At 39.0% G+C, this 11508-nt stretch overlaps 1 protein-coding gene across 2 annotated transcripts in view; it reads right to left on the bottom strand.

Annotated features, from left to right (window-relative positions):
- Tango1 (transport and golgi organization 1) overlaps positions 1-10213 on the bottom strand; it is a 52521-nt gene extending 42308 nt beyond the window's left edge. For both annotated transcript variants that reach the window (XR_001849318.1, XM_017633577.1), the window contains exons 1-10: positions 9862-10213; positions 7551-9794; positions 7018-7499; positions 6824-6956; positions 6429-6748; positions 6217-6360; positions 6002-6162; positions 5845-5946; positions 5557-5771; positions 4778-5494 (exon numbers count right to left, since the gene is read on the bottom strand). Coding sequence is in view for 1 of the 2 variants with exons in the window: in XM_017633577.1 (XP_017489066.1) it covers positions 4778-5494; positions 5557-5771; positions 5845-5946; positions 6002-6162; positions 6217-6360; positions 6429-6748; positions 6824-6956; positions 7018-7499; positions 7551-9794; positions 9862-9997 (4654 nt within the window). In the remaining variant the exon portion in view is untranslated. The remainder of the gene's footprint in view (positions 1-4777; positions 5495-5556; positions 5772-5844; positions 5947-6001; positions 6163-6216; positions 6361-6428; positions 6749-6823; positions 6957-7017; positions 7500-7550; positions 9795-9861) is intronic.
- Positions 10214-11508: the final 1295 nt, after the last annotated feature.

Raw genomic sequence — 11508 nt, 5'->3', positions numbered from 1 at the left:
AACAGTTGCTGCACTGCTTTGACAATCTGCTGTAAACATTTTACTATTTATAAATCAGTTTTAAACTCTTTGCTTTACACACAAGCACTTACACTGTCCAGTACATCATTAATATTATGATTTCCACTCATTTTACTTTTGTTTGTGCCAAGGCGAATCAATATAAGGTGATAGCAGGAGTACAAAAACAAAAATTTACATGTATTTTGTTTTTGCTTTGGCGGTATAAACTGTCAAAACCTGTAAGTGTGAGTAGAAATTCAAACAAAATTTTTCAATTTGATATCAGAAGCCGTGCGGCGAAACACATACACAAAATCAACTGAGCTAGTAACACCACTTTATATATATTCTTTTGACATTTATTTTTCTTCTTCTGCTAGTAAAAATTTTACTAGCAAGAATTTGCAGCTCTCTCGTGTTGTTACGCTCTCGATTCAGTGCTCTCTTGCAAATTTTTTGGGTTATCATACACTTTTCCAGTAAAAGTTTGCAGGTTCCAGTACAAATTAGTACTGACTATTGGTAATTTTACAAACCTATTCAAATATCGTCGCCTGGATGGAAAATTGCCGGAAGCGTCATTTTGACAATTTGTGGTTTTTGGATATCTTCTTTAGTTTCCGACTAATTGACTAAAATTTTTTCGGTTATTTGGTACAAATTGCGTTAGTATTGCTGTCGTACTAAACTAATCAAGATCTTTCAAATAGAGTTATCTGTTCTTCTTTAGTTTCCGACATATTCAGCTTTATCATGAGTTTCATTTTCTAGAACCGGGTCACTTTTCGTTTGCGTGTGTTCACTACAGGTGGATGAACAAATTGTTGGCGAAATTTTGTTCGGGCGAAACTCACGATTAGGCTGATTAGTAAAAAGTATGGTTAATTTATAAAAATTGTTATCACATTTTGGCGTATATCACTAAAACTGACTGCAAATTTTTTGACAAATGTCGTATACGACAAAATTTTATTAAACTCATAAATGGTTGACACTAAACTAAAAAAAATATGATAATTTAAGAATTTCATGAACTAGTACATAGCATTCTCAGACACTTTGGAGAAAATCTGCAGTCGTGTTTCTGAGAAATTGCATTCCAAACTTCAATCGTGAGTTACCGAAAGTAACTTGTGACAATCTTTTATCCACGGATCTACATAAATTATAATTGTCATTATTTTCGCAGTTGGAGCATGATTCAATAATACAAGGTTAGATAATTATTGACAGCTGCGGTTTGACACTCCCTTACAAAAGGTTGCATTTACGAAGGACAGAGAAAGGGCAAGAATGCGATCCCTTTTTTCGAAAATGGTAGTAGAAAAGTACGCAAAGTAGCCAATTAGTAGTGAAATTCCTTTCGTAAATTCTAATATATTTGCAGGAAATCTGGTATTTTAAACGAAATGTTGAACGTAATATTGATATATCTACGTGAATTACGTAATTTATATGCTATTTAGCCGTATAAAAACTGCAAAATGACTCAAAATTAAAATAATACTACTATGAGATTGATGTAAACATCCAATGCTTATGTTTTCATCAGTTACATATGCTTCATATGCATATACAAATAAACATATTGCACAAAAGCTTATACTTTTATTTAACACCAAAGCTACACTGTTTCGATGTAAATTTGCAAAGAAGCAACACGGTGCCACTGCTAAGGGAGCGGTGCGAGAGGGACAACTGTCAGTTTATCGAACCTTGTATTATTGAATCATGCAGTTGGAGTATATGCCAGACGAGTAACAGGTATACACATACAAGGATACCTAAATTAGCGCGTTGAACTTGTATATTTATCTCTCTCCAACGCATTAATTCTATATACGTAGGTACCAACGCCTGACAACTCTTGCAAGTTTTTGCTAGTTTTGTGTTCAATAACCTCTTCTGCTAGTTTTCTCTTCTTCTCAATTTTACGCTCTCGCTGCAATGTTTTACTGGAGAAGTTACTATACAAACCTAATGTTACTCGCATATTTTCGAGCCTGTATGTAAATTTTCGGGAAAAAGGTTAAAAAGTATATTCATCTGCTGAAAAGATATTTTCGCAGATTCACAATTTATTTAAAATAAATCTATCAGCCCTATCTCCAATTCCATGTGAATAAATCTCTCCAGTGCTTAAATAATTTTCACCACATTAAATAGCTGCACAACACCCTAATTGCCGAAAAAGCGTTGCTTGCAACACTAGTCCTTTATGGGGACCAAACTTGGTAAAAAAAAATAGCTAAGTTTGTTTACTGGATATACTGAGATTTCGATGAATATTATTCTGCCATATTGAAATAATACCCTACAAGAATTGTGTGATGGAAACTAACACATTCTCATTTACCTTACTAACACATTTACAAACTTTGCGTTGGTTAAAAAAGAGACAACTAAATAATGCCATAAGTCGGAGAAAGACGGAACACAAATGTTTCCATCGGATTTTTCACACTGCGCTTTAGAATTTGATAGAAACTTGTAGGAGCCAGTGACAGAAATCTCTATCAGTCTTGCCACTCAAATGATTTGTCAAATGATAGTCACTGGTCTTGCAGGGTAATTACGTTTGTAAATGGAATGAATTACTGAATAAAGTAATTAAGTTTAGTTTTTTATATCCATAGTTTTGTTATATTATATCCTCAGTACATTGCTAGTAAATCGATCAAAGCAAACAAGAAAAGATTCATAACCAAATCATTTACCAATGCCTTTCATCTACCGTAGCTTATGCGCTCAAAGGCGAACTGAACGAGTAAGGATGGGGTTGATAAGATCATGTAGAACGATTTCGATGTAAGGTCTAACGTCCATCAAACCACAGCCCGTGAATCGCTCTCGAACCACCATTCTCATATCCCTACTAAACGCTCCACATTTTTTGTTAACGTGTCGATGAAGATGAGAGGAGGATAATGACCTATTATTTTTATTGGCCAAATAATAGACAGAACGATTATGAGAAATGTAAACATGACAAAACTGTCAAAGCTAAACTTCAAAATGGGGGGAATTGCCAGATGAATGTACGTAATACCATGTTCTGACCGACAACGAAAACACTTTGAAAACGTGTTTTGGGACTGTGGGCTGAAGGCTGCTCACACCGGCTGTTAGTGTTTTCGTTGACATTTCTTACATCCTCTGATTACAGTTTTGCTACACAAAAACAAAACCAAAATGCTTTTCCCTCATTTTCTTTTCATTAGCAACCTGTTACTTTCGTTCTTATTTTACTTTTGCCAGCCAATTAACAATAAATCCGAAATGGCGTATTAAAGATGATAAAATATGACTTCCACTTCGATAAATAATCGAAAAAAACTAGTGACGACACCGATTGGAATGAGTGGATCGTGAGTTTTCAAATAGTTTTCAGCGAAAACTGGTTTTCGTTTGACAGATTTTACATGGGCGAAAACACAAGTTTTAAGTCGAAAACCAGTTTTAGCAAGGAAAACATGTTTTCGATGTCGGTCAGAACATGGTATAACCAATAGTTATTCAAGACACGAACCATCACATCGGTATAGACACGAATTGGCATGGCCACTATGAAAACGCCAACACTGACATACGATAAAAGAATCAGTGGTCACATACCACGAGGCTAGAAAAATATTTTTCCTTTTTGGAATTGGACACGGACCGGACAACACACATCAGCCCTCGTAAGAACGAAAGTAATCCTAACCAAGCAATTTATTAAAGCTGACGACATTGGTTTGGTTAAAGTCAATTCTCAGAGTGCGTATACCTGGGGAATATACTTATCGGCATTGTTCCACCACATTCCTTCCGGCAAATCCCCAACCAAGTTGTTACCTGTGGAAATAAAGAGTCTAAGTGGATATAAATTCTGGTCTATTCATTTGGCAGCAGTTAGACCACCGTACACCGGTAATCCCAAAATCATCAGACGTAAGTCAACCTCATTATTATCAACATCCCATTGGAAACGAGCTACCCAACAACAGTTTATCGAAATTCCTGTTTGGACCGACAAGAAAAGGTCGCCTCGTCCTTGCCCACCCGTGTATTTCTCTGCAGCAGCCGCACGGCATTCTTCGTCGCACCAGCTGTTCCTGCGTGGGCGGTAGTATCCAACCACCTCTTCTTTAAGCTGTATTGAGAATCAATTGCGAAATTTTCTCGGCTGTCTGCTGTAAATGCAGCTTCTCGATGTCGACCTTTCGCCATGTTTCCTGACGCACGTTCTACATTGCACAGAGGCGCATGCGGACCTTGGTTGCAACAACAAGATCTATTTGGTTCTTCTTTCTTTGATAAGGGGCCATCCTCCAGGTGACTTTGTGGATGTTTCGCTACTGGTGTCTGGTACTACTAACTATCGTCGTTGTCGGAGGTGCTTTCATGAAGGCTGAATTTTCCTACTGTTGGACCAAAAAAGCCTTCCTTGGCGTTATAATCGTCCAGCACATATTCGTGTTCAGTGAACAAAATTTTAAATATTTACATTTTGTTGTAAAATAGTGCTATTTATAGCAGCTCCCTAAAACTGCAATTCGAATGTATGCCGCCACCGTGCCGACGAGGAAATTCTGCATTACTATATCAAAAATGCTGGTTTTTGACTTGTGACGGCCTTTTAGTAAATCGGAGATGCGAGGATTTTCCCCATCATATACGTAATGAATTTCAATTTTTACTAATTTAAACAGCACATGAATTCAAATCACATTCCCCGTTCCATAAATACCTATATACAACAACTAGCAATCGAACTCATTTACACTCTTACCTTTGCTAAATGCTGACGACGGATGTTTCTTGCCCGTATTGCTATTGGAGGACACATTCAAAGGTGACGAGGCACTTGGTGGTGGTGAATAGTCTCGGTAGCTGTCCGTTCGTGGGACACGTACACCACGACGTTCGGGTTTTCTCGGTGATGGTTCGAAATCGGTTTCGGTATCGTATGTCGACATCAGACCACGTTCAGTGGTGTAATTGTATCGGCTATCTGTTGGCGATTGCGAGCGATAGGCACGCGGTGGCGGTGAATATGAATCGTCACGATGCCAACTTCCATTTACATCGCTTCCACGACGACGGCGGCGTTGACGCAGACGTTCCTCTTCATCTTCATCCTCTAAATCATCTTCCTCCTCGTCGTCATCTGCGTAGTCATCCTCATCCTCGTCATCATCGTAGTCTTCATAACCACTGCGATTGGGTGAATAACGACCTCCACGTCGTGATAGTAAACGTCCACTACCACCACTGCCGCCACTGCCAGCGCCCGGTGGTGGTGACATCAAGCGTCCCAATGGCGGTGGACGCATTTCACCGGGTGGCACAAACGGTGGAGGCATAGCCATAAACGGTGGTGGTGGTCCCATGAATGGCGGTGGCAGGAACGGTGGTGGTGGCAAGCGCCCTAACAACGGTGAACCGGGTGATTCCATGTGTATAGGTGAAGGAGCATTATTCAACTCAGGGCCCGCCAATTTCTCAACTAGAACAAGAAAAGGACGAAGGTTTATTATAAGAAGTATTAATATGCATTCCAAAACTTACAATTTGCTTCACCCGTTGCACCACCACCAACACCCGCCAATGCTGTGAGCTTCCGACGCAACGCTGTAGCTTCGGCGCGGGCTTCTTCATAACGACGTTCTGATTGTCGCGCTGCCAACCATGTTTCATGAGCGCGATTTTCTAATGTGCCAGTTTGCGCTTTGTGTGCTGCCAGTTGGGCTTCAATTTCTGCGCGGAGAGCATCGTTTTGAGATCTAGAATTGCAGTTAAAAGCGTAAATGCAAATGTTTTTTTTTTTAATAAAAGTTTCAAGAAACGTATACGGACTTCAATGCCTGAATTTCCTCTTGCATTGTAGTGAGACGATCCACGGTACTGGTGGTTTCGCCTTGTTGCTTCAGCCACATAGCTTCTTTCAGACTTAGTTCTCTGCGACAGAAAAAAAAATTTTGCAACTGTTATATTGTGACAAATTTGAGCCTACTTTTGCAACTGCGTCTCCTTCTCTTTGAAATAAGTGGACAGCACTTCTAGACGGGTTTGGGCCTCCAGTTTATCCTTCTCCGATTGATGAAATTCATGTTTAATCTTTTCGTTTTCACTGCTCGCAAGCAGTAACTGTTCCTCAGCCAGCTTTTTTCCATCCTATTTCGAAAACAAATTACTGCATTGAAATTTATATTTATTGTTTTACTTTACCATTTCCGTATCCAATCGTTCTTTTAGTGTATCGTACCTCTTTTGCATGTCTATCAATTCAGCGCGCACATTAGCCACATCAATAACTTTTGTTATGTTCACATTGGGATCTCTACGCACAGTTCGCAGACACTCCTGCAAAGCCTTAGAGAAACATATATTAAAAAAACGAATACCTTCTCCAGTTCCTGCTTTATAGGTAGAATTTTTACCTCCACTTTCGCCAAGCTTGTTTGATACCTCGTATATTCTGTTTCAAGCTTATTGCTCAATTCTACCAATTCGCTTTGCAACCGTTTTATCTCGAAATTTTTGCTTTCAAGTGCCTTAGTTATGTCTTCCTCGAATTCTCGCTTCACCTCCTCCAGACGGGTTTGTAAATTACTTTTTTCCACTTCCAGTTCGTCGTTATCTTGTTGCAGCGATGCAATCTCACCACTAAGACGAGCATTTTGTTCGGCAATCATAAGCTGCAACTCGCTATTTTCTCTACTCTTCTCAGCTAAATTGGCGTTTATATCCAGAATTGTTTCTATATAACAGGATAAGATATACATTTTCGGTTAATACTTATTTATATATAGTTAAATCGGGTGGTATTCCTTACTTTGCTGTTCATTTAGTTGCTTTTGCAATTCTTCTACGCTACTTATAATGGATTCATCGCCAGTTTGATTGCTTAATAACTCTGAAACAATTTTATTTAATTCCAGTCCAGCTTCTGCGGCATTTTCCAATTCCTTATTAAAAATTAATAAAACGTGGAGTAGTGAATAATTAAATTCCAAAATTTTCACATACTTTTTCTAAGTTTCCCACTTGTTCGAGCAATTGCCGTTTCTGCAAGAGCTCCTCCTCCAACTCCTTCTTGAGTGCAATCACCATGTCGTTTGAGCCAAAGGAATTATCTTCAATACTTGATAGTTTATTTCGTGTGCCCATCAAATCTTCTTTTAGTATTGCATTTTCTTTGTGTGTAGCTAACAAACTCCGTTCCAATGCATTTAACTTTGCTAGCAATTCTCCTTCCCGGCTGCTATTACAGAAGCAGTAATAAACAAACAAAAAGAATAGACACGTAACCGCCACCGTCGCTAAGCAGACCAACAGCTCTTTCATTTCAAGCATTTTATTGCCAGCCACTGTCAGCAGCATGTCCATTGACATATTACGCCAATCCAGTTGGCAGCCAGATATTGAAGATGACTCTGCCACATTGTGTAATTCTCGAATTACATGTGAAGGGCAATCGTTTGGTGTAAGCTTTTCACAATACTCGCCATCTTCGGTAATTTAATGTTAACAAATGATAAAACGTCAACTTCAAAACTTACCACTCTCTTTTGCTTTCTTACTGCTTGCAAGCCGTTCTGGGAATAGTATACGTTGAAGCTCATCATCCTCCACACTCATGTCGCCTTTTTTGTCATTCGACAAGAAAGTGTTGACAGTTCCTACTATCGTAGCAAACAGCCCTTGCTCTCTCTCTTTTATCTCCACATCCGGACGAGGTGTCGCTGGGATAGATTCAACAACTGGGGGTGCAGATGTTGAATGAGATGTTATTTTCTGTACTGAGCCAACGCCAACATCGTTGTCGTTTTGAATATCTCCATCGTTTGTTGCGAACATCGGATCTTCATATTTGTCTGATTGGGTCTCCTCGCTTACTAGTGCATCTGAATAATCCACAGTTTGTGACTGGTATTTCTCAACTGCCTCGTTAGGAATCAATGCGTGTGGTAGGTCGTTGCTATCCGAGTGTTGAATTGGCGATGCCTCAGTCTTCACCTCAGTCTTTTCGGTTATGGTTAATTGTGATGCTTCAGTTATACCATTTTGCTGTGTATGGTCCTGTGGTTGCGTATTTGAATGTTGGTGTTTTTGCATATGTTGATACGGGTCGTGATGATATTGTTGCTGATGTTGATTTAAGTGCCCATTCTGCATAGGCGTTTGGAACAATGGTAAGGTAGGAATAATTTGCTCACTACCAGATATTTTTCCATCGTCTTTCTCTTCAGATGCTACCTCTGATGACTGTGTTATAGATGACTGCGTTGTATTATTAGAACGAATTGAATTCATCGACACTTTCTTTTCTGAAATATTTTCTGGTGTTGTTTTAGGAACTTTGCTAAATTCGTGAGGAACTGTTTCTAAAACTTCTTCGTTTATATCAGCCAAATCCACTTTTAAATTGTTTATTGCCAACGTTTCAGGTGCACCCGAAACTTGCGTTTCAGGTGACTGCGCATGTGGCAATAATACTGTGGGTAAAGTTGTTGAATCAAATGATTCTTCGCTCGGATAACCATGATTCAGGTAATTGGTGTCGGTACCTGAAGCCTCAGTTGTAGCTCCAGCATTGACTTCAATGATTTCGTTCGAAATTTCATTTATTTTATGTTTCGGCAGCTGTTCAACGTTATTTTCGGGATTGGTCTTGACATCTCGTGGCAAATCCTCCGTTTCTTTGATATTACTTGCAGAACTACTTTCCCTTTCATTAGTTTGCAACCCTTTTTCATCAGTTTCGTTATTGGGTGGGGAAAGTGGAATTTCTGTACTGGCCTGAACTATGTCTTCGGGTAATGAATTTTCTTTGTTATTGTTGTCTGAAGAATTTTCATCCAATTTGTGCCCCAATGGTGTTTCTCTGTTGTTAGAACTAATAATATTTACTTCATTAGCTTCTGAGGAACTTATCATTTTATCTTCTTCTATTATCGGCGACTCGATTTTGTTTTCAAGTTGATTAAAATCGTCACTTGTCATCTGATTGTCGTCCTTCTCATCATCACCTTCTTTTTCGTCGTCGTCATCTTCTTCATCGTCCTTATTTTCATCATTACCATCAGCATCGGAAGGCTTGTCCAAAGGTTTGATCTTCAAACCTTCAGCTTCATGCTTTTTTGGGAAATTTTTTTGGTTTACCGGTTCAACTAATTGTTTTGATGTTATCTGCTCTGTGTCGGCCACTGCATTTTCGTTTTTTCTGTTTGTAGTTTCGTTTAGGAGTAAAAGTTCCTGTGTTAAAGTGTCTTCGTCGCTGGTGCTTGGCAAATTTGTGGCATTTGCGATTACATCTTCTAACACCGGAATTGTTGTACCGTCGACTAGTTCTACTGAGGGTTGAACTGGCGTTGAATACGATATTTCCACTTTACTTATGCTAGAATCCGACTCATTAACTGATATAAGTTTTTCTTCATTTAATGGCTGATTTAATGGTGCCGTAGTACTTATTTCCACCTCATCCTTCGGCAAATATAATTTCTCTGATGGTTTGAGGTCTACAGTTGGTGATGGCGATACAGTGGACATTGTTTTTTTGGAACCAGGTATTGTAACTGGTACAATATATTTCAAATCACTTTCTTTCACCAACACCTTTTCTTCTAAAATAAATTCCTTCGGGGCGTAACCTTCACGTCCATTCACTTCAATACCCCATAGTTTTTTGTTTTTACCAGCACTCTTTGACTTTACGCGTATTTTTGAATGCATTTTAAAAGACACTATTCCCTTTTCACCCGCGGAATAATTAATCTTTCCACTACCCAGCGATATGATATCTGCAATATAATGTGTACATAATTTTTATTATTTTTTTTGTTTTTTGTTTTAATGCAATAATCGTACCATGACATTCTGGATCAGCACAAAGCCTCAAATCAGAAAGACCCTCTGCCGAACAAGTCTCAGGCAAGAAAACGTAGCAGATACCCAATAACACGAGCGCAGATTTCATTGTCGGAGAGTTCTGCCAGCCAAACATTTTGCATTGTTCCCCGTGTAAACGCTCTTTTTATGTTTTCCGCAATTATTGATACGTATTAATCCCGCATCACCTTAATATATAGCGTGCGAATAAAATCTTTTTACTTTCTTCTATAAAATCGACAAAATTTCGAAATAAAATATGTGAAAATTCGCTGTAGTCACTGCTCGCCACATCATCTGTAATCCAAGGCGAATTCAAGGCGTATTTAACACCTCAAGCAGCGTTGCCAGGTTGACGTTTTTAACGTCATTTGACCAAAGCGAATTTATACAAGGTGGCAAGGCGAATGTATACAAGGTGGCAAGGCGAATTTATACAAGGTGGTGTTGATGGCGAATTCAGATTTTCGCCGAGGTACGTCTTAATGTCAAAATGATGTGTTTGTTGTAAAATGAATTCGCCTTGTTTACAACAAACACATCATTTTGACACTCAGTAGTACCGCGGCAAAAATTTAATTCGCCATCAACACCACCTTGTATAAATTCGCCTTGCAAGGTGGTGTTGTAAAATCAGCTGATCTCTTCGCCTTACATGTATTTTGTTTTTGCTTTTACTGATTTGACAGCACACTCATAAAAAGCAAAAACAAAATACATGTAAACTTTGGAGCGAATTGAGATTTGACATAACACCCTCCATACAAAATACATATGGTTGTCCAAGGCGAATTAATATAAGGTGATAGCAGGAGTACAAAAACAAAAATTTACATGTATTTTGTTTTTGCTTTGGCGGCATAAACTGTCAAAATCTGTAAGAGTATGTGTAGAAATTCAAACAAAATTTTTCAATTTGATATCGGAAGCCGTGCGGCGAAACACATACACAAAATCAGCTGAGCTAGTAACACCACCTTATATAAATTCGCCTTGTGGTTGTCGTTGTAATCTAAATTCGCCAGTAACACCACCTTGTATAAATTCGCCTTGCAAGGTGGTGTTCAAGGCGAATTTATACAAGGTGGTGTTGATGGCGAATTTAGATTTTCGCCGAGGTACGTGTTATGTCGCTGACTTTGGGGGTAAGATGGTATGGCGGTAGGCATGCTTGCTAGCCCTGGCTTGGCTCGTCAGTGGGAGGGTCTTTGCCAAACACCTTACCTACAGCAGACATAAGCAAAAAGAGTTCATGCCTTAGTTTGGAAAAATGTAGGTTCTGCAGAGAAGGATAGAAAAAGGAAGCAACAGGTAAAGGGACAGTCTAGTCAGGTGAAGTCAGTCCCACCCCATCTACTAATAATCTAAGCAGCCATGGGCCTCGCCGTTACTTCTGCTTTTACGCAAGCCCCCTAAACCTGACTTAAGTCCGTCCGTCTTTGTTCAGTCACGTCATGTTAATTCGTCTTTTCTGTCACTACACCCATTTCCCCTCTAATGCACCTGTGCAACACCCACACCACCTTTAATCAACTAGCCCAGCATAATTTCTAATTAGAGCAATCAAGAAACAAACAGAACTTTCATACTGCAGAGATTACAATTTTTATTTCAACCTAAATAATA

Source organism: Rhagoletis zephyria, unplaced genomic scaffold, assembly GCF_001687245.7.
Source record: "Rhagoletis zephyria isolate East Lansing unplaced genomic scaffold, Rhagoletis_zephyria_1.1 Rzeph_scaffold_00105, whole genome shotgun sequence".
In the NCBI taxonomy this organism is placed as follows: Eukaryota; Metazoa; Arthropoda; class Insecta; order Diptera; family Tephritidae; genus Rhagoletis; species Rhagoletis zephyria.
This window is presented reverse-complemented; position numbering and strand designations above follow the sequence as displayed.